This window comes from Narcine bancroftii, chromosome 3, assembly GCF_036971445.1.
Source record: "Narcine bancroftii isolate sNarBan1 chromosome 3, sNarBan1.hap1, whole genome shotgun sequence".
NCBI classification, from domain to species: Eukaryota; Metazoa; Chordata; class Chondrichthyes; order Torpediniformes; family Narcinidae; genus Narcine; species Narcine bancroftii.
In genome coordinates this window covers 309,312,148-309,336,404 of record NC_091471.1, presented here as the reverse complement: position 1 = coordinate 309,336,404, position 24,257 = coordinate 309,312,148, and the positions used below count along the sequence as shown (strand labels likewise).

The 24,257-nt window shown below is 40.8% G+C and overlaps 1 protein-coding gene across 4 annotated transcripts in view; it reads right to left on the bottom strand.

Annotated features, from left to right (window-relative positions):
* Window positions 1-24,257, bottom strand: part of LOC138759051 (tight junction protein ZO-3-like) — a 110,824-nt gene that overhangs the window by 31,570 nt on the left and 54,997 nt on the right. For all 4 annotated transcript variants that reach the window (XM_069928892.1, XM_069928895.1, XM_069928894.1 and 1 more), the window contains 7 exons: window positions 19,350-19,406; window positions 14,155-14,279; window positions 11,746-11,848; window positions 9,988-10,429; window positions 9,347-9,450; window positions 7,966-8,128; window positions 6,942-7,026 (listed from right to left, as the gene is read on the bottom strand). In XM_069928892.1, coding sequence (XP_069784993.1) covers window positions 6,942-7,026; window positions 7,966-8,128; window positions 9,347-9,450; window positions 9,988-10,429; window positions 11,746-11,848; window positions 14,155-14,279; window positions 19,350-19,406 — 1,079 coding nt within the window. The remainder of the gene's footprint in view (window positions 1-6,941; window positions 7,027-7,965; window positions 8,129-9,346; window positions 9,451-9,987; window positions 10,430-11,745; window positions 11,849-14,154; window positions 14,280-19,349; window positions 19,407-24,257) is intronic.

Sequence of the window (24,257 nt, the reverse complement as noted above, 5' to 3'; positions counted from 1 at the left end):
TGTATTACGTCAAGTTGAAGAACATTATGAATTACCTGAGTCTTGTTCTAGTCCTTGGAGAAATTTAAGTTTGGTCCTTTTTTTATTGGTTGGATTAGGGCTCTATATAGTAAACCGGTAACTAGAGTATTGACGAATAGTTTGATTTCAGAATCCTTTAAGTTGACTCGATCAACTCGTCAAGGTTGTCCTTTATCACCAGCTTTGTTTGCATTAGTGATTAAACCTTTAGCACAGCTGATAAGACAAAATACATAGATACAAGGTATGAAAGTTTTAGATGAGGAGTATAAAATTAATTTATTTGCTGATGATGTATTGGTGTATTTAATAAACCCAGCTCAGTCACTTTTGCACTTGAAGGAGTGTTTAATACAATCTGGATTTCTATCTGGATATAAAGTTAATTGGGAAAAAAGTGCAATATTACCAGTAAGTGAAGGAGATTATTCAGTTTATAAGAATATTATTAATTTGAAATGGACTGATCGAATTAAATATCTGGGTATAATTTTGAATGTTAATTATCAATCTTTATATAAATTAAATTATATTCCGTTAATGAAAAAAAATTAAAACTGATTTGATTAAATGGAAAGATTTACATATTAATTTAATGGGTAGGATAAATACAATTAAGATTAATATATTTCCGCGTATACAATATTTGTTTCAATCTATTCCGTATCTACTTGATAATATTTTTTTTGAGATTTGAATAAAATGGTTAGGGAGTTTTTATGGAGGCATAAATTTTCGAAAGTACCTTTGAATAAATTAACTTGGAAATATGAGTTAAGGGGATTACGTTTACCACATTTTCAAAATTATTATGAAGCAGCCCAACTTACATTTATTAGTTCATTGATGGATTTGGTACGGCCTCCTCGTTGGGCTAAAATTGAGATCGCAAGTAATTCTGAATTTGAAATATATCAATTTTTGTTTAGATGGAATATAAATTTGTTACAACAATATAATGTGCCTATACTAAAACATTTAATGAAGTTATGAATAAAGAAAAATAAACTGAAAGGCTCTAGGGGTAAATTATCGGCTTTGACTCTGTTGTATAATAATCAACTTATTTCTTTTTCAATACATAATCAAAGTTTATTGCATTGGAGATTTTAAGGTATGAAAAATTGGGGAGATTGTTTTAAAGAGGGTAAATTTTTATCTTTTAATCAGATGAGGGAAGGTTTTGGTATTGATAAGAACTCTTTGTTTCTTTATTATCAAATTCGATCTTTGGTAAAATGTATGTTTGGTAGATATATGATTTTACCTGAAATGACTAAATTTGAGACTTCTTATGAAGGTACCAGAGAAGGGTTATATTTCATCTATGTATCAAATATTACAGGATGGTATGGTTAAAAAGGGCTGGGATAGATCTAAAAGTAAATGGGAAGCGGATACTGGTCTTATTTTTTTCCGAAGGTGATTGGTTAGATATCTGTTATGATAGTGTAACTAGATTGATAAATGCACGATATGCAATGATTAATTACAATTTTTTACATCAATTATATTTAACATCTGAAATTTTTTAAAGTATGCTTTTCATGAATCAGATTTGTGTTTTAGATGTGGTGATACAGTTGGAACTTTTTTCATGCTGTTTGGTCATGTATACATATACAATCTTTTTGGAAGAAAATTCAATTGTTTTTCAAATACCTGTATAATATTAAAATAGCTTTAGATCCAACAGTATTTTTATTGGGTAGTTTTCAACCTCTGAAAGGTTTGGGATTAGATAAGGTCAGCTTGCTTTTGTATATTTAGCTTTATCCATAGTGAAAAAATGTATTGCTAGTACGTGGAAAGATACAAATATGATTGATATTAATAGATGGCATAATGAGATGAAATATTGTTTAATAATGGGAAAAAATGACATATGTTTCGCGTGATCATTATAATTTTTTTATTAATAAGTGGTTGTTATATTCAGAATATTTACATTTCAATTTATATTGATTAGATCTTAAGATGTATATTTAATTTTTCTTTAATATTCTTTTTTCTTTCTTTATGGCTCTCCTTTGGAGAGTCGGCTGAAGGGGGGGGTTTTCTTTTTTTTTCTATATATAAAAAAATGTTCATGTTTATGGTTAATTGTTGCATATGTCATATATTTATTTTTTGAATGAATAAATAAAGTTTTTAAAAAAAGACACAGCTAAATACTTCAAGGAAATTGGGCAACATAGCTTTGTGAAAGGAAAATTATGTCTGAGTAATTTATTTGCAATTCTTTGAAGTTGCATGTGCTATGGATAAGGACAAAGCAGTAAATATGCAATACTTTGATTTCCAGAAGGTATTTGAAAGGAATAAAGTGTAAAATGATAAAAGGAACTCATTTAAGGACTCTTACTTGTGCACTTTATTGATTTTTTAAAATTTCTCTCTGTATTGCACATTGTTTACATTCGTTATCTATTTACAGTTCTTTATTTGTTTACATGTATAGACTGTGTACTGATTTTTTTACACTACAAATAAGAGGTAATTCTGCCTCGCCCACAGGAAAAGGAATTTCTGAGTTGTATGTGATGTCATGTATGTACTCTGACAAATCTGAAATCGGATAAAACAGAAAATAAAAATTCATGGGGATTAGAAGTAACATGGGTGAGGATAGAAGGTTGGCTAATTAACAGGAAAGAGAAGGTAATCATAAATGGGTCATTTTCTGGTTCAAGATGGAATGAATGTATGCCACAAGGATCAGTACGGGGGCCTTAATTATTTTTACAATTTATTTAAATGATTTGGATAAGGGCACTGAAGACATAACCACATAACAATTACAGTACTGATATGATGGATAAATTAGCTGATAATACAAAGATCAATCAGAGAGAATGTGAAGAGAACACTAAGAGACTGCAATGGGATAGAGAGAATGGGATAAGAGGTTGAATAGACAGACGTAGTAAATATGGCAAAACATGAGGCTGCCCGAGTTTTCCAAGAAAAAATACAAAGAGAAGTGCATAATCTAAAAGGTGAGGGATAGCAGAGCTCTGAGATGCAGAGAATTTGTGTGTTCTGGTGTGTGATTCAAAGAAAAAAAGGCTAGCATGCAGTTACAGTGAGTAATTTGGACAGCTAAGGATGTGACTGCCCACTGTGAGTGTGTTGAATACAAAAGTAAAGAGGGTGGGCTTCAATGATATTAGGCGCAGCTGAGATGTCATCAGGGCAACTGTGTACAGAACTTGTCACTTTATTTAACATCGCCTGTAAATGTTTTTGAAGCAGTTCAAAGAAGGATTACTAGACACCCTAGAATAAATGAGTGATCTTTGGTTGGGGGTAGATTTTCCCCTGTTGCAGTTTCGAAGAGCGAGAGGGGATGGGAGGATGTGCTCTTTTGAGAGCGGAATCTTGACCTAGGAGCCTCTGTTTACGAGTAAGACCCTGCCATTTTAAGAGAGAGGAGATTTTTTTCTTTCAGAAGATCTCGAGGTTTTAGGGCTGTTGGAGCCCCTGTGTATCCCCTTGCATCTTCCCTTAGTTTCTCAGTGACATGATGTACCATCAAGTCTTCCAAGGGAATATTGCTGGAAATTGAATCTACTGCTTGCTCTTTGGTAAAGGAGCCATCACCTTCTGTCAATATGCCCTATAATGTAGCCAATAAATCAAGTACTATGCTCTATAATGTAAACACTATGTCCTGTTCTGTTCTAATCAATGTAAATCAAAATGTAAATATTCTGAATATAACAACCACTTCTTAATAAGGAAACTATAGTTATCACGTGAAACATATGTAATTTTTTCCATTATTAAACAATATTTCATCTCATTATGCCATCTATTAATATCAATCATAGTCGTATCTTTCCATGTACTAGCAATACATTTTTTCGCTACAGATAAAGCTAAATATACAAAAGCAAGTTGAAACTTATCTAATCCCAAACCTTTCAAAGATTGCAAACTTCCCAATAAAAATACTGTCAGATCTAAAGGTATTTTAATCTTATACAAGTATTCTAGAAACAATTGAACTTTCTTCCAAAAAGATTGTATATGTATACATGACCAACCCGCATGAAAAAAAGTTCCAACAGAGTTACCACATCTAAAACACAAATCTGATTCATGAAAGCCATACTTTTTTAGTTTTTCAGATGTTAAGTATAATTGATGTAAAAAATTATAATTAATCATTGCATAATGTGCATTTATCAATCTAGTTACACTATCATAGCAAATATCTAACCAATTATCCTCGGAAAAAATAAAACCGATATCCACTTCCCATTTACCTTTGGATTTATCCCAACCCTTTTTATCCATACCATCCTGTAATATTTGATACATAAATGAAATATAACCCTTCTTTGGTACCTTCATAAGAAAAGTCTCAAATTTAGTAATTTCAGGTAAAATCATATCTCTACCAAACACATGTTTTACCAAAGATCGAATTTGATAATAAAGAAACAAAGAGTTCTTATCAATACCATAACTATCTCTCATCTGGTCAAAAGATAAAAATTTACCTTCTTTAAAACAATCCAAATTTTCCACACCTTTAAATCTCCAATGTAATAAACTTCGATTATGTATTGAGAAAGAAATGTTGATTATTATACAACAGCGTCAAGGCCGATAATTCACCCCCAGAACCTATCATTTTCTTTTTCTTTGTCCATAACTTCATTAAATGATTTAATATAGGCACATTATGTTGCTGTAACAAATTTATATTCCATCTAAACAAAATTGATGTATTTCAAATTCAGAAATATTTGCCATCTCAATTTTGGTCCAACTAGGGGGCCGTTCCAAATCCATCAATGAACTCATAAATTTAAATTGGGCTGCTTCATAATAATTTTGAAAATATGGTAAACGTAGTCTCCCTAATTCATATTTCCAAGTTAATTTATTCAAGGCTACTCTTGAAAATTTACCTCTCCATAAAAACTCCCTAACCATTTTATTCAAAGCTCAAAAAAAAATATTATCAAGTAAATACGGAATAGATTGAAATAAATATTGCATACGTAGAAAAATATTCATCTTAATTGATGACGAGTAAAGAATTTAGAGCAAATCTCTCCCTCCCCAGCCAAACAATTAATAACATCAAAATATCATAATAACAAAAAAAAGTAAAAAAAAGAAAATTCTTCTTTTCATCCAGAAGATTCCAATCTCGAAGATCCCATTTCAGAAGGAGTTGGACTCTTTCCATTCCTGTTTTTCCCATTTCTGCCATTTCTTCCATTTCCAAAACAACCAGATTTTTCTTTAAGAGACAATAGTGGACTACGTCTTTGTCCTCTTGCATCCGGCAATGAATCAGCAAAAATCATTGCTTCACGATCATTGTCAAAAAACCAAGATTGAAATTCTCCATAGAACACCTTCAATACTGCCGGATAGCGAAAAGTAGACTTATAGCCTTTATGCCACAAAACTTCTTTAACTGGATTAAATCGACACCGACGCTGAATAACCTCTTGACTCAAATCTGGATTTAAAAAAACTCTACTATTCTGAATCGATAACGGAGCCTGTCGTTGTCTCACATTTTGCACTGCTTGACGAAGTGTTGCTTCTCTGTCCAAGTAATTCAAACATCGAATTATCACAAGTCTCAGTGATTGACCAAGTAGAGGTGTTCTTCTTAAAGCTCTATGAGCTCTTTCCAATACCAACCCTCCAGAGAAAAATTCTTGCCCTAATACTTGTGGAATCCATTCTTTAAAAAAAATGAAGAGGATCTTGTCCTTCCACACCTTCTGGCAAACCAACAATTTTCACATTATTCCTTCTACTTTGATTCTCCAAGTAGTCTATTTTCCTCTCTAACTACTTTTCACGTTTTTGCAATTCTATAACGGATTTTTCAACTTTCAACACTTTTTCTGTATTAGAGACCACTTGCTGTTTGCATTCCAAAAAAGCAGACTGAATTTTTTTTTAAATCTTCACAAGATGCTTCTACACGAGCTTTAATTGTAGTGAATTCTGACCTCATACATTCATTTGAGCCAGCTCTTGCATTATAGGCTGAATGACAGCATTTAACTGTTTATATTGTTGCTCAGAAAAGCTCAGTCCTGCTTTCTCTAACATAGTGGCAGAACCAGGTAACTGCAGCTCCTGCTGCATCTCAACAACAGGCAATTTAACAGTTCTACTGCAGGTCTGGACTCCCAGCGACGGCACCCCAACTTCCTCAGGGGGTCGCCACTGTTCTCCCCCCGCAGCTCACTGTTGTTTCAAAAACTCACAGATTAGATCGATCTCTTCAGATTGGAACATTGGCTGAGTCGTTTCAAACAATGGAGTCGTCTTCCTACATGCTCCCTCCGTTAAAATCGGCAGGTTGCCAGAATTGGGATCCACTTCGTGGGCACACTATGAGAGTAACTACTTCTTCATTCATTGTGCCCAAAAAGGTGGTCATTACTTCCCATCACTGTGCCCTATAATGAAGTCATTACCTTGTGTAATGCAGTTCTAGCTTCTGTACTGTGTCCTATAATGTGGTCACTACTGTCACATTTGTGGCCCGAAATGAGAAGTTAATAAAACATTAAACACAAGTTTTATCAGGTAAACTTCTCAGTGGCTTTTTATTTTCCCGTTTCCTTTGTTCTCCTGCTGGTGTTCTTATGTCTCTCTCATACCACGTGACTTCCGGTACTTCTCATATATATTCATTATCATGACATCTACCTCCATCACTGTGCACTAAAATATAGTCACTACCTCCAATAGTGTGTCCTGTAAGGAGGTCACTATCTCCTGTACTGTGCTCTGTCATGTAGTCACTACCTCCTGAACTGTATCCTATAGTGTAATCACTATCTCCTGTACTATGCCCTATGATGTAGCCACCACCTCTCGTCACTGTGCTCTGTAACCTAACCATAACTCCTATTTTGTGAAGTACCTACCTTCTTCCATTGGTCTTCATTATGGTGGTAGGCTCTGGTCCTACAACAGGTGAATCTGAACGTTCAGGCTCTGAGTCTGAAATCTCTGCAAAGAAGTTATGAAAATTCAGAACAGTTTGAGAATTAAATCTTTATTCTCCATTCATTTTTTGGGGAATAAAACACATGTCATCAGAAGCCACCATCAAATGGGACTTTTCAACTGGAAATCGGATGTCAGAAGCCTCTTTCTATAGCTTTCCTTCTCCCTTATGGAGGTAGGAGCTACAGCCAAGCAAATATTAGAATGAACCTTGAACCCACTGCTCTTTCCATCACTCCTCACATCTAATTTTGTCCTTGTCCAATTTAAGTCCAACAGAAGATGCCACTTTTAATTTTACAATGTTGACTCGCTGCATTAGGAATTGAAATCTGTAATATTTACATCTGATTATCGGGCTGCTTTTGCCCAGTGTTTAATTTAACTATTTACTTTAGATTGTCCTTGAATGTTGTACAAAAACATATTATGCAGCATGTTATATGTCAATGTCATTTTCATAAATTCATAATGGGACATAATCCATAAAAGTAAAGTAAGAGAAGACAGGAAGACAGAACAAACCAAATGTAAGTAATTAAATTAAATGAACCAGCCTTATTTTGATTTTTCGTGCACTATTTTTTATTCTTAGTGAGGTGGTTTTATATAAATGTTTGCACTGTGGATGCTGCTTCAAAAACAAGTTTTGTGACTTGTTCCTGTCAATAAATTCTGATTCTGATTCTTGATAAATCAACAGAAATCTTGTAGATATGGAAGAAAGGTATAGTCCACTGTCTTTTCCCATCAAATGCTGCCAATATTCCGCCAGTTACAGCAGAAATTGGAACCCTCCATGAAATATCAATACCTCAATAATTTATTTTAATTATATCTTCGGAAAGAGAGGAGAGTAATTGTAAAGTATGAAGTGAAAGCTACTAGAAAGGCAACAGAAAATTGCCAAGAGAACAATAACTTTGTGCTTTGGACTCTTACCTTCCATCACGGAGCTGTTTTCCTCACTATCCTCCAGCTCAGGGATGTTGATCAGAAACTGTTCATTATCCCGCAGAACCACCAACCTCAGCTTTCCCTCCGATTGCTCAATCAATGACTTTGTATCTTCCAGAGATATGTTCTCCGTCACGACACCATTAATCTAGTCAAACACAGAAAGTTGTCTTTAACTTTCACCTCCAGTGACAGTTATCCTTTAAGAAATGTACCATCAGGCTCTATGGGACTTGCCCTATTTAGGCCAATTTCAGATCATCCACTGACCATGCCAAATATTCCTCAACAGAACAGAATCTAATTTCCAATTAAGACTGCCTCTAAGTTTCAATGGTGTGGATTTTGTCAGGTATTTCCAGCAGTTTTCTGGTAAATTGGTGATAATTAGTCATTTGTCACAAATTTTGGACATTGACGTAGAAACAGGACATGGAAATCCTGAACCTTTTCTCAAATTGTTGCTGGTGGATCTGTCCTTGCAATTTCCACACTTGATTTTCTATTTTTCCTCAATTACTATTGAAAAAAAGGAAAGGGGAAATTTGGCCCTTCAGGTTTATGCCAGATTACAGATCAATCGTATTCCCCATTAATTTGTTTCAGTTCCCTTCCCACTCCCCCTCACCACCACCTAGATTCCACCTACACAATGGGATTAATTTATAGCGACCAATTAATGTACCAACCCGCCGGTCTTTGGGATATGGGAAGAAACTGGAACATCCAGAGAAAACCCATGCAAACAGAGGGAGAACATGCAAAGTCCACACAGGCATCACTGGACGTCTGGATTGTACTCAGGTCATTGCAGCTGCAAGACAGTAGATCTGCTCACTGTGCCACTGAACAAGAGATTTTTCTGGAGCTCTCATTTCTTAATTTGTGCAAACTTTTATTGTTGTGAAGATGTTAAGAATAAAGTACCAAAATTACATCTGCTTGCTGTAAGTTGATTTTTTTTTATATTTAAGTTGCCTTTCGATGTTTCTAAATGATTTTTTTTTTAATTTTAAGTTATTTGCTTCATTTTAATACTTTTTCAATACTTTAAGTCAGGGACTTGTGTCTGAAAATCTCTTCATGCTCTGCTATTTTCTGCTCCAATTTTCTAAATCTGTGGAATGAATCCCAGAAGCACCTGTAGGTCCAGAGCTTGGGAAGGGTTGGGTGAGGCTTCTCCTTGCCTACACTATTATATCCTTGATTTGTAGATCTGAGCTTTCTGTAAACAATTCTTCACTCTTGTAATGTAGTCCAAAAAAATCCTTCATTACCCTTAGATCTTTACTAGCAAAGTCCAAGTGCAATTGATTATCTTCATTAATTAACAGCACTATGCACTTTGAAAGTGAATTGCTCTTACCTTTAGTATGATGTCTCCCTCTTGTAAGACTCCTTCCTTTGAGGCAAGTCCACTAGATGTCATGTGTTTAATGAAAATTTGACTCCCTAACCTCAATCCATATTCTGTGGAACAAGATGGTCCACAAAAGAAATTAGACAATGAGACATTGAACTGCTTAGAAATGTTGATCACACAGTGGTGGTTTACCAGGCAATTCTGTATATTCTGATTTATAAATAGAAAACACGCGGTTCATTATTCTTTCAGAGAAAAATTTATTGAAAGCAATGTGACTGGACTTTGACCTCAGTGATTAAGGACGATGGGGACACATGCAGGTTACTTTTGACTATATTACAATCTTGAGGTACTGTATATAAATTTTCATGAATTGGCAAGACAAGGGAAAGAATGGGGAGGGGGAAGGGGGAGATGGAAGAAAAGGAACAGAGAAAACAGGAAAGAATAAAAAGTAAAAAAAAAGAGAAAACAAGTGAACAGTGAAACCAAGAGACTGATGCTTAAAAAGGAAAAGCATAAAGTCACTTATACTCCAGATTGGTTACAACCCAAGTGGCTGTTGTGTACCAATGGTGATTAAGTATGACCAATGCCAGAAAGGCTCCCTGACTTTGGAATGTGACAGAAATGTCTCTAACCTTCAGATGCATTTTTTTTCATTAGGAAACTTTTGATGGGTTTCTTGATGGCAGGGCTATGGCGAGTCATGTCATGGTGGCTCCAGGTTGGGCTGCCTTCTCGTCTGTACTCCCTGTCATTATAGTCTTGGTTGTTGTGGTCATTGTAGCTCCTAGAGTGTTTGGGACTTGGATCATAACTTCTGGAAGGACTGGGGCTTCGATCATAGATGTGATTCCTTTCAGAGTACTGGTCATAATCACTGTATTGAGAACCCTCGTGATACAAATTTTGATTCCGGGTCCTATGTAGATTTCTGTCAGCAGGATCATAGTCCTCATCTTCATCGGAAGCATCATCATGTGCATAGTCAGAATGATTTGAACGGTTTGAATAGAAGGAACCTGTTGCTGGTGCTGGGTTGGTCACTGGGATCTGCACTTTACGAGGCCTCTTCACAGTCTTAAAAGATAGGTCATAAACATTGGTTAGCATGAGATCTCTCAGCATCTGGTTCAACCAGTTCCATATCAAATATCCAAAACCAATTAACATGATATTAATGGGAAAGTTGGGAGTCAGAACAAAAGTTTTTGTGAATCTTTTAGCACAAAGTGTAATTGAATTGCAAAATAAATTAACAGGCAAGATTATTGAAATCAGAATCCTACTGTTTGATGATTTTTGGGAATGTAGTAAGTGGATGCAGTAAGTGCAGGATGGAGAACTGGTGTAGTTCTCGATCTCCACACTCACGTCCCCAATTTAGTTCCCTAATTCTTCCCAAACTTGGGACATCCTCATTCTGCATCTTCACTGATCTTTGGGGACAATCGTCAATCATCAACCACCTCCACCAATCTTCAGTGCCAATCCTCACCCCATTCTAACTTGCAATCTTCATCTCTCGCCAACTGATCCTTGGCCCTTCACCTTCACCCCAGTCCATGTCCCCCAGTTCCTTGGCCCTGATAGCCCACTCTCACCACAGGTCCCAATCAACCCAGATAATTCCCCAAAACATCACTCCCCATTCACCAAACAAAAGCCCCCAATCAGATCCAAGGCTGGAGTTTTTACCTCTCCATACACATTCCTTTCTCACTGCAGACTACAGCCTCAGGGAACCCAAAATTTGTAGCCCATGACTGCACCAGATTGTCATTGACACACTCATTATGTGTTCCTCTCAAGTGGATATCAAGTCACTATTCAAAGAAAAGCAGGAGACCTCTGGTGTCCTGGCTGACATGTATAATGTAATCTGTAGCTGAATATAGAATCTTACTTGCTATGGAAAGTACTGGTCACAATTTCCTTTTGTTCAGAATGGCCACACTCCAATAGTACTTGTGTGACTGTAGAACATTTTGTGGATATGAATATTTTTTGCTATTTTACTAAATTTTAAAATTTGTTATTTTTGTATATGGTCTAAATGGGCAAGTCTATATTTATTACCCATGCCTGTTTCTCCGAGAGTATTGAGAACCAACCATTTAACATAGGCACTTGATCAGTTAGGTTGGACTGGGTTAATCCTGGTAGACCCATTCCTGAAGTAACTTACACTTCTGCCCTTCTGTCTTTCCAAAGGTTGATTAGCAAAGTTCCTGAAGAATAATTGGATTTTTTCAATTCAATTCCACAACCTGTCTTTGGTGAATTTTGATTCATAGCTGAGTCTCATTGTGATCCAGAGCAAACTAGTACTCAAGGCTGAGTGAAAGGAGTACTGTCTCTGCCTCAGGACTGCACCGAGTCTTTTTAACACTCACTACATTAGCAGTTTTTCCAGAACTCTTCAGACACTGGATGGCAAATGAAGAAGGCACATTTTCCAAGGGAACGCCATTCACCATAACGATTCTGTCCTTTATCCTGGAAAGGGAGAACCATTCCAATTAAGATCACAAACATCACAGGAACACAAGAAGTCTGGGCTCATTAAATCTCTCCTCTCCTGACACCCTGATCTTAGTAAGAGAAGCCAAACTGATTGAAGAGGCTCCAGAAAATGAAGGGCGGTTGGCAATACCGTAACCCCAAATGAGTTGTGTGTAACTGGAAATGGGATGTGAAATAGATGGCTGATCTTGAGGTCAGTGGAATTATAATGGACTGCCCCTGAATAGCCCTAACATCTACTAATTCAGGCACAGTTTGGAGCAAGAACATGGGGTCATTTTCCTCTTCTGCATTTATCTGGTGCTTTTCACAGGTTCAAGGTATTCCTAAGGATTCTGGGTCCAATGAAGCAGTTTTGAATTGTTCTAAAGCAGTGGTTTTCATACTTTTTCTTTCCACTCACATACCACTTTACATAATCCCTAGGCCATAAGTGTTCTGTGATTAGTAAAGGATTACTCAAAGTGGTATGTGAGTGGAAAGAAAAGATTTGAAAACCACTCTTTTGATCGTCCCTAATTGATTTGTTATGTGCACCAATTAACTCCAAAGGAAATGGGTCAATGACAATTTTCTCAAGCAAATATTTCCGTAACAATTGGGTCTACAGCAGAGGTTCTCAACCTTTTTTCGCCCCCACTCACATACCACCTTAAGTAATCCCTTATTAATTACAGAGCACCTATGGCATAGGGATTACTTAAGGTATGTGAGTGGAAAGAAAAAGTTTGAAAACCACTGTTCCAAAGTATTATGAGTGACGGCCATTGTGCATATCAAGTTCTCCCAATCAATAACATAATAATGACAGGAGAGTGAGAGAGATGAGGTCCTTAACCTCACAGCTCATCTGATTCATGATAACTCCAACCATAAAGATTTCACTCAAACAGCACTGATATACAGTATTAGCCTAGATTTTTCTGTTCACTCTGGAGAGGGACTTAACTCTCACTTGTCTGCTTCCAGGACAGTGGTGCTGCCAACTAAGTCACCAACGACATAACAGTGATAAACATTGCTGGAGGAAAGACAGGACAGAACCTGGTGTGGCCCTGACTTTTTGGGAATCAGAGATGTCATTTCAGCCCACATGTTTGGACAGAGACCTTCCTTGTGTGTTCTTCATCTTTATTTTTGTCCCTGATCCATGTAGTGGCCGAATCCATGTAGTGGCCTGTATGAAAGGAGCTTTACTTTGTGTTAGTTCTGTGCTCAACCCAATGATGTTTAAATGGATAATGTAGAACAAGGGAAAGGAAAAGTAAGTTTAATTCTAATACTTGTTGTTATCATCAGGATGAATTATTCCTGAATTTTTCCAGTTTCCTCCTTCCCTTTCTCACTAGCAGCTTCTGTGAAGTAAGGAATTCTGCATATTCTGGGATTTATTTGGAATTTGAAATGTTAATTTTTTTTGGTTTAAAATTTTTAATATTTAGACATACAGCATGGTAACAGGCCCTTCTGATGCACTAGCCTGTACCACCCAGCTACACCCAATTAACCTACAACCCTCGTATGTTTTAGAAGGATGGGAGGAAACCAGAGCACCCAGAAGAAACCCACACAGACACGGCAAGAACATACAACTCCTTACAGACCGTGACGGATTTGAACCCCAGTCGCTGGCACTGTAACAGGGTTGCGCCAACCACCACACTAACTGTGCCACTGGAATATGCTGTTGCTATGTCAACAGAGCACAAGGAAATGTGGGGCTGTGACAACTGGCAGTACATTGCATCCTAGTCACAAAGAGATCTTGGCTGAGAATGATCTTTCCTCAATTTGATTGAGAAGGAGAGACAAATTCCAGAGAATCCAAGATATTTTCTGATAACATTTATACTAGTTTAGGTGCCAATATAATACTAGAGAATTATACTACAAATGATTTCCACAACAGGAAGAGATCATAACTGTCATATCTGTACAGATTCTTGCAACATCCAATATTTATTGTAATTAATATAATCATGTGGCTGTTATTATGCACGATTCCATTAGGAGGCCCTATTGCATTCAATTTATAATTTGTAGGTACAGCATCAGTTCTGACAAAGGGTCTCTGACCTGCAACATTCAACTATTTATCTTTCTTCAGATTCTGGCTAACTGCTGAGTATTTCTACCATTTTCTGTTATTATTTCTGGTTTCCACCACCTTTAAATTTTGGGGGGGATTTTCATTTGTTGGTTCAGCACTCTTCAGCTTGACACTTCCAGATTTGGTTCGGCTAATCCTACTTCAGCAATATATATTTTTTTAAACTCACAGAATCTTTCCCTCAGCTGGTCCAGACGGAATGACATCTGAAACCACAATAGCGGGCTCTCCAGTGCTGCTGTTCGGCTTGTCTTTCCCTCCAGATATTGCAATGCCAAATCCTATCTTTGAATCCTAGAGCACAACATAAGAGATTGAAAATTACCACAAGCTGGGAGAAGTGTGAGCAATGTTGTGAATACTGGGGAAGTACAACTGAAGAGGTTATATCTGAGGAATGCTACCAGACAGTGCATAGAAGAGTTGAATAGGACTGGAGAAGCTGGAGAGGCTGTAAATATGAGCAGCACGGTTAGCATAGAGGTTAGTGCAACGCTGTTATAGTGCCAGTGATCAGGACCAGTTCGAATCACGGGCTGTCTGTAAGGAGTTTGTATGTTTTCCCCATGTCTGAATAGGTTTCCTCCAGGTGCACCAGTTTCCTTCCACCAGTCAAAATGTATCTGGGGTCGTAGGATAATTGGGCAGCATGGGCTCTTGGGCCGAAATGGCCTCTTACTGAGCTGTATGTCTAAGTTTAAAAATTTTAAAAATTGTTTTCCTTGAGGAGGATGAGATGTGAACTGATGGAGCTAATGCAAAATCATGAGAAGCATAGATAAGGTAAATGTTCACAGTCATTTTCCCAGGTAGGGAGTCTAAGACTGAAGGGCATAAATTTAAGGTAAGAGGGTAAAGATTTTAAAAGAACTGGTCTGAGGGTAGTGGGTATGTGGGATGAGTGGCAGATGCAATAGCATGACTTTAAAAAAACATATGCGCAGGCAAATGGATAGGAAAGATTTAGAGGGCAAAAGCAGGCAAATAGGACTATCTTGGGAAGTCAGTTGGGCTAGCTTGGACAAGTTGGGCTGAAGGGCATGTCTCTGTGCCGTAAAGCTCTATGATTTGTGCACTACAATGAACATGATAAGAGTGAGATTTGATGAATGTGATCAGAAATGGGTGAGAATGTACACGCAACCTATTTGACATTGAGTCTGTAGAAATAAATCAGTCAGATTGTTAAACATGCTACACTGTCCATTTTAAGCAGTCATCCATAATAACCCATCTTACGTGGAGGGGTCAGTGTGTCACTGAGTGGAACTGACCCATTAGATGGCTGATTGAACTATCTATGCTGGTTGGTCAGTCGGGTGAGAAATCCAGTGGTTGAGTAATGGGGGAGAGAAGACTTGAATCAGGGGCAAAGCTCACCAGGGTAGGGCAACAGGATTGAAGCAGACTTTGTGGGCCAAAGTGGAATCCATCCTGATGGTTTGCAATCCCTCGTACCAAACTTTACAAGATCACTTAAAGTCATCTTTTTTATAAAGTCCCTGTTCAGAGTGACACACAGAAGACTACTCGACTGCTCACTTCTGAGGACCTAAGGGTGCTGCATGTACCATTTATTCATTTGCCATTTGCTCTGCATTGTGACCCCTCTGGAGTTACACTGTCCAGTACTGTGGTCCAATGGGTGCTGTGTGTACCTTTTATACATTGGTGCTTTGCCCTGCATTGTGACCCCACTGGAGTATCACTGCCCTGTACTGTGGACCAATGGGTGTTGTGTGTACCTTTTATACATTGGTACTTTGCCCTGCATTGTTACCCCACTGGAGTATCACTGTCCAGTACTGTGGTCCAATGGGCGCTGTGTGTACCTTTTATACATTGGTACTTTGCCGTGCATTGTGACCCCACTGGAGTATCACTGTCCAGTACTGTGGTCTAATGGGCGCTGTTTGTACCTTTTATCCATTTGTACTTTGCTCTGCATTGTGACCCCACTTGAGTATCACTGTCCAGTACTGTGGTCCAATGGGCACTGTGTGTACCTTTTATCCATTTGTACTTTGTTCTGCATTGTGACCCCACTGGAGTATCACTGTCCAGTACTGTGGTCCAATGGGCGCTGTGCGTACCTTTTATCCATTGGTATGTTGAACTGAATTGTGACCCCACTGGAGTATCACTGTCCAGTACTGTGGTCCAATGGGCGCTGTATGTACCTTTTATCCATTTGTACTTTGCTCTGCATTGTGACCCCACTGGAGTATCATTGTCCAGTACTGTGGTCCAATGGGCGCTGTGTGTACCTTTTATCCATTTGTACTTTGCTCTGCAATGTGACCCCACTGGAGTATCACTGTCTAGTACTGTGGTCCAATGGGCGCTGTGTGTTGCTTTTATCCATTGGTATGTTGAACTGAATTGTGAACCCACTGGAGTATCACTGTCCAGTACTGTGGTCCAATGGGCACTGTGTATACCTTTTATCCATTTGTACTTTGCTCTGCATTGTGACCCCACTGGAGTATCACTTTCCATTACTGTGGTCCAATGGGCACTGTGTGTACATTTTATCCCTTTGTACTTTACTCTGCATTGTGACCCCACTGGAGTATCACTGTCCAGTACTGTGGTCCAATGGGCGCTGTGTGTACCTTTTATCCATTTGTACTTTGCTCTGCATTGTGACCCCACTGGAGTATCACTGTCCAGTACTGTGGTCCAATGGGCACTGTGTGCACCTATTATCCATTTGTATTTTGCTCTGCATTGTGACCCCTCTGGAGTTACACTGTCCAGTACTGTGGTCCAATGGGCACTGTGTGTACCTTTTATCCATTTGTACTTTGCTCTGCATTTTGACCCCTCTGGAGTTACACTGTCCATTACTGTGGTCCAATGGGCACTATGTGTACCTTTTATCCATTTGTACTTTGCTCTGCATTGTGACCCCTCTGGAGTTACACTGTCCAGTACTGTGGTCCAATGGGCACTGTGTGCATCTATTATCCATTTGTATTTTGCTCTGCATTGTGACCCCACTGGAGTTACACTGTCCAGTACTGTGGTCCAATGGGCACTATGTGTACCTTTTATCCATTTGTACTTTGCTCTGCATTGTGACCCCTCTGGAGTTACACTGTCCAGAACTGTGGTCCAATGGGCACTGTGTGCACCTATTATCCATTTGTATTTTGCTCTGCATTGTGACCCCTCTGGAGTTACACTGTCCAGTACTGTGGTCCAATGGGCACTGTGTGTACCTTTTATCCATTTGTACTTTGCTCTGCATTGTGACCCCTCTGGAATTACACTGTCCAGTATTGTGGTCCAATGGGCACTGTATGTACCTTTTATCCATTTGTACTTTGCTCTGCATTGTGACCCCTCTGGAGTTACACTGTCCAGTACTGTGGTCCAATGGGCACTGTATGTACCTTTTATCCATTTGTACTTTGTTCTGCATTGTGACCCCTCTGGAGTTACACTGTCCATTACTGTGGTCCAATGGGCACTATGTGTACCTTTTATCCATTTGTACTTTGCTCTGCATTGTGACCCCTCTGGAGTTACACTGTCCATTACTGTGGTCCAATGGGCACTATGTGTACCTTTTATCCATTTGTACTTTGCTCTGCATTGTGACCCCACTGGAGTTACACTGTCCAGTACTGTGGTCCAATGGGCACTATGTGTACCTTTTATCCATTTGTACTTTGCTCTGCATTGTGACCCCTCTGGAGTTACACTGTCCAGAACTGTGGTCCAATGGGCACTGTGTGCACCTATTATCCATTTGTATTTTGCTCTGCATTGTGACCCCTCTGGAGTTACACTGTCCAGTACTGTGGTCCAATGGGCACTGTATGTACCTTTTATCCATTTGTACTTTGCTCTGCATTGTGACCCCTCTGGAGTTACACTGTCCAGTACTGTGGACCAATGGGCACTGTGTTTACCTTTTATCCATTGGTATGTTGAATTGAATTGTGGAACTACTGGAGTTACACTGTTCTGATCTGAGATATAAGAAGGCTGCTACATAATACAGCTGGGTTTATAAGAACAGCAGGGATCCAAGAAGTAGTGAGGAGAGGTTATGCAGCATGACACTGCTGATTAGATCATGTCCCCGGTGAACTGAATTCTAGTGCTTGTTATTGTCATGTGTACTGAGAAACATTGCAAAACTTGGTTTATCTTGCCAGGCAGGCAGAGATGAACACATAGATTAATAGAAATGCAAAATAAAACTGAAGTAGGATATAGTATTACAGAGAAAAACAGAATTAAAACACTGGAATGAGGTAGGTTTGTGAGATCAAGGATAATTTTTTGTCAATAAGTGAACTAATCAAGAACTTGTTAATAGCAAGGAAGAAACTGGCTTTGAATCTGGTGGTACACATTGTTAAACTCTTGTCTCTTCTGCCCAATGGGAGGAGGAGAAGGAGTATGACCGAGGTAGGATGTGCCTTTTGTTATGTTGGCTCCTTTCAACAAGGCAGCATGGTTAGCATCTGAAGAGACCTGATTTCAAATCCAGAGCTGTCTGAAAGGAGTTTGTATGTTCTCCTCTTCACCTGCGTGGGTTTCCTCAGGGTGTTCCGGATTCTTCCCACCCTTCAGAATGTACCGGAGTTGCAGGTCAATTGGTGTAATTGGGTGGCATGGGCTCGTGAACAAGCAGGGGCTGTTACCGTGTTGTGTCTAAATTTAAAAATTTTTAAATTAAAAATTAACCTGTGTAATGGTTGTATTTTATGGACCAATTTTTAGGGTAAAATTTAGGGGGTTGGCGCATACTACTTTTGACCACGGTAAGTATCTGCGTCATTCCAGGTGTTGGGAGCTCGGATGGGCAGGCAGCCGGGGTCAAAAATAGGGGGCAGGTCGACTTTTAAGTTTTATATGAAAAATAGCAGATTTTTGGGCAAAAATAAGGGGGTGGACTTTCACAAGGTATCGACGATTACATGAGTATATATGGTATTTTTAAAAACTCCAAAGGCAGTGGGAACTTATCCTGGGAACAGATTAAGATCTGAGCAGTTGTGAGTCTATCACTGGGATGAGAAGTGACTGATTTAGCAGTCCATGCTATGGATCAGCTCACAGTCCACTGTAAAATGGCTCTAAGCTAACTGGATGGAGTTGACAGACAATTGAGAGGCAAGAGATTACTGAGAATAGTCAGGGGAATGGCCTCTTCTGTTCTAAGAGTGTCCTTTTGGGACAGTAAATGATTTGGGGAGTAATATTTTGATCCTGAAATTGAGTTAAAGTAGATGAAGATCATGACAAGGAAGATTACATAGAGATTGGAATACTGAATGGTTTCTGTTTGAGATTCTTAAAGAAAAAGGGGTAGGGGGCGAAGAGTGATAAATGGAGAAAATTTACCCGTTGTAATAACACTGTATGCTGCTCCCATATCAGAGTTTCTTCCATTTCTGGAAGCTGTGAATAAAATTCAGAATATAATTATATTAACAATAAAATAAAAGTATTTTTTCTATAGATTTTTATTTAATCCATGTCTGGACACCCTTTCATTCCATATAGAGACACAGAACTGGGTATATTTACCAAAACCTACTGGGGGTTCTAGGTCAATTGGGTGTGCTTGGATGGCAGGACTTGTGGGCCAAAAGGGCCTGTACCGTGCTATACATCTAACTAAAATAAAAAATATTTACATTTACTCCTGTCGACATATGAATGATGGAGTGAACATATCCCGGATATGATTCTTTTGCAGATTACACACCTTGGGCATTGACCTGTGTACATAGTACACATCCCTAGAAAAGGACCCATGTACAGGGAGCATATTGCAGATAAGGACCCATGAACATACAGGGTACACATCCCCAGACACATACCAATGTACAGGGAGCACATCCACGATCACTAACCCATGTACAGTGTTCACATCCTCAGGCACTGACCAAAGTAAAGCGTGCTCAGCTCCAGACACTGACCCATGTTCAGTGTACACATTCTGAGACACTGACGAATGTAAAGTGTACACATCCACAGACAATGACCCATGAACAGGGTGCACATCCCCAGACATTGAACCATGTTCAGTGTACACCCCCAGACTCTGACCCATGTTCAGTGTACACATCCACAGACTCTAACACATGTTCAGTCTACACATCCCCAGACTCTGACCCATGTTCAGTGTACACATCCCCAGACAATGACCCATGTACAGGGAACACATCCCCAGACACTAATCCATGTACAGGGAGCACATCCCCAGACACTGACCCATGTGCAGTATTCACATCCTCAGACACTGACACATGTACAGGGAGTACATCCACAGACACTGACCCATGTACAGTGTTCACATCCCCAGACACTGACCCATGTAAAGGGAGCACATCCCCAGACACTGACCCATGTACAAGGAGCACATACCCAGACACTGACCCATGTACAGTGTTCACATCCACAGACACTGACCCATGTACTGGGAGGACATCCCCAGACACTGATCCATATACAGTGTTCACATCACCAGACACTGACCCATGTACAGAGAGCACATTCTCAGACACTGAATCATGCACAAGGAGCACATCCCCAGACACTGACCAATGTACAGGGAGCACATCCCCAGATACTGACCCATTTACAAAGGGTACATCCCCAGACACTGACCCATATACAGGAAGCACATCCCCAGACACTCACACATGTGCAGTGTTCACATTCTCAGACACTGACCCATGTACAGGGAGGACAACCCGAGACACTGACCCATGTTCAGTGTTCACATCCCCAGACACTGACCCATGTATTGGGAGGACATCCCCAGTCATGGACCCATGTGCAGTATTCACACCCTCAGACACTGACCCATGCACAGGTGCACATTCCCAGACACTGACAATGTGCAGTGTTCACATTCTCAGACAATGACCCATGTTCAGTGCACCCATCCCCAGACACTGTCCCATGTACAGGAAGCACATCCCCAGACACACCATGTACAATGTTCACATCCCCAGACACTGGCCCATGTACAAGGAGCACATCCCCAGACACTGACCCACGTTCAGGGTATACCTCCGCTGACATTTCCCCATGTACAGGAAGCACATCCCCTGATATTGAACCGTCCCCAGGGTACACATCCCCAGACACTGACCCATGTACAGGGAGGACATCCCCAGACACTGCATCATGTACAGTGTTCATATCCCCAGACACTGACCCATGTACAGGGAGCACATCCCCAGACACTGACCCATGTACGAGGAGCACATCCCAAGACACTGACCCATGTACAGTGAGCACATCCCCAGACACTGACCCATGTGCAGGAATGACATCCCAAGACACTGACCCATGTACAGTGTTCACATCCACAGACACTGACACATGTACTGGGAGGACATCCCCAGACACTGACCCATGTACAGTGTTCACATCCACAGACACTGACACATGTACTGGGAGGACATCCCCAGACACTGATCCATATACAGTGTTCACATCACCAGACACTGACCCATGTACAGAGAACACATCCACAGACACTGACCCATGTACTGGGACCACATACCCAGACACTGAACCATGTACAAGGAGCACATCCCCAGACACTGACCAATGTACAGGGAGCACATCCCCAGACACTGACCCATGAGCAGTGTTCACATCCCCAGACACTGACCCATGTACTGGGAGCTCATCCCCAGACACCCCCATGTACAATGTTCACATCCCCAGATACTGACCCATGTACAGAGAACACATCCACAAACACCGACCCATCTACTGGGACCACATCCCCAGACACTGACCCATGTACAAGGAGCACATCCCCAGACACTGACCAATGTACAGGGAGCACAGAAACAGACACTGACCCAGGTACTGTGTTCACATCCTCAGACACTGAATCATGTACAAGGAGCACATCCCGAGACACTGACCAATTTACAGGGAGCACATCCCCAGACACTGACCCTTGTACAAGGAGCACATCTCCAGACACTGACCCATGTACAGGGAGCACATCCCTAGACACTGACCCATGTGCAGTGTTCACATTCTCAGACACTGACCCAGGTACAGGAGGGACAACCCCAGACACTGACCCATGTACAGTGTTCACATCCTCAGACACTGACACATGCACAGGTGCACATTCCCAGACACTGACAAATGTGCAGTGTTCACATTCTCAGACAATGACCCATGTTCAGTGCACCCATCCCCAGACACTGACCCATGTACAGGGAGCTCATCACCAGACACCCCATGTACAATGTTCACATCCCCAGACACTGACCCATGTTCAGTGTATACATCCCCAGACACTGACCCATTTACAGAGTACACATCCCCAGACATTAATCCATGTGCAGGGAGCACATCCCCAGACACTGACCAATGTACAGGTTACACATCCCAAGACGCTGACCCACGTACAGTGTTCACATCCTCAGACACTGACCCATGTACAGGGTACACATCCCCATACACTGACACATGTCAGTGTTCACATCCTCAAACACTAAATCATGTAAAGGATGCACATCCCCAGACAATGACCCATGCACAGGGTACATATCCCCAGACATTAACTCATGCACAGGGTGCACATCCCCAGACACTTTCCCATGTACAGGGTACACATCCCCAGTCACTGACCCATGTACAGTGTTCACATCCTCAGACACTGAATCACGTACAGGGTGCACATCCCCAGATACTGAGCCATGCACAGGGTACACATCCCCAGACATTGATTCATGCACAGGGTGCACACCCCCAGTCACTGTCCCATGTACAGTATCCACATCCTCAGACACTGAAACATGTACAGGGTGCACATCCCCAAACATTGACCCATGTACAGGGAGCACATCCCCAGACACTGACCCATTTACAGTGTTCACATCCTCAGACACTGAGCCACGTTCAGGGTACACCACCCATGACATTTCCCAATGTACAAGGAGCACATCCCCTGATATTGAACCGTCCCCAGGGTACACAACCCCAGACACTGAAACATGTACAGGGAGCACATCCTCAGACACTGACCCACGTCCAGTGTTCACAATCTCAGACAATGGCCCATATACAGAGTGCACATGCCCAGACACTGATTCATGTTCAGGGTACACCTCCCATGACATTTCCCCATGTACAGGGAGCACATTCCCTGATATTGACCCGTCTCCAGGGCACACATCCCCAGACACTGACCCATGTACAGGGAACACATCCACAGTCACTGACTTATGTACAGTGTTCACATCTGCAGGCACTGACACACGTACAGGGTGCACATCCCCAGACACAGACCCATGTTCAGTGCACCCATCCCCTGACACTGACCCATGTTCAGTGTAAACATCCCTAGACACTGATCCATGCACAGGGTACACATCCCCAGACATTAACTCATGCACAGGGTGCACATCCCCAGACACTGTCCCATGTACAGGGTACACCTCCCCTGAATACTGACCCACGTACAGGGTGCACATCCCCAGACACAGACCCATGTTCAGTGCACCCATCCCCCGACACTGACCCATGTACAGGGTACACCTCCCCTGATATTTCCCCATGTACAGGGAGCACATTCCCTGATATTGTCCCGTCTCCAGGGCACACATCCCCAGACACTGACCCATATACAGTGTTCACATCCTCAATCTCTGACCCATGCACAGGGTACAGATCCCCAGACATTGACCCATGTGCAGTGTTTACATCCTCAGACACTGACCCATGCACAGGGTACACATCACCTGACAGTGACACATGCACAGGGTGCACATCTCCAGACACTGTCCCATTAACAGGGTACACATCCCCAGACATTGACCCATGCACAGGGTGCACATCCCCAGACACTGTCCCATGTACAGGGTACACCTCCCATGACATTTCCCCATGTACAGGGAGCACATTCCCTGATATTGACCCGTCTCCAGGGCACACATCCCCAGACACTGACCCATGTACAGTGTTCACATCCTCAGACTCTGACCCATGCACAGGGTACAGATCCCCAGACATTGACCCATGTGCAGTGTTTACATCCTCAGACACTGACCCATGCACAGGGTACGCATCCCCTGACATTGACTCATGCACAGGGTACACATCTCCAGACACTGTCCCATTTACAGGGTACACATCCCCAGACATTGACCCATGCACAGGGTGCACATCCCCAGACACTGACCCATGTGCAGTGTTCACATCCCCAGACACTGACCCATTTACTGGGAGGACATCCCCAGTCACGGACCCATGTGCAGTATTCAC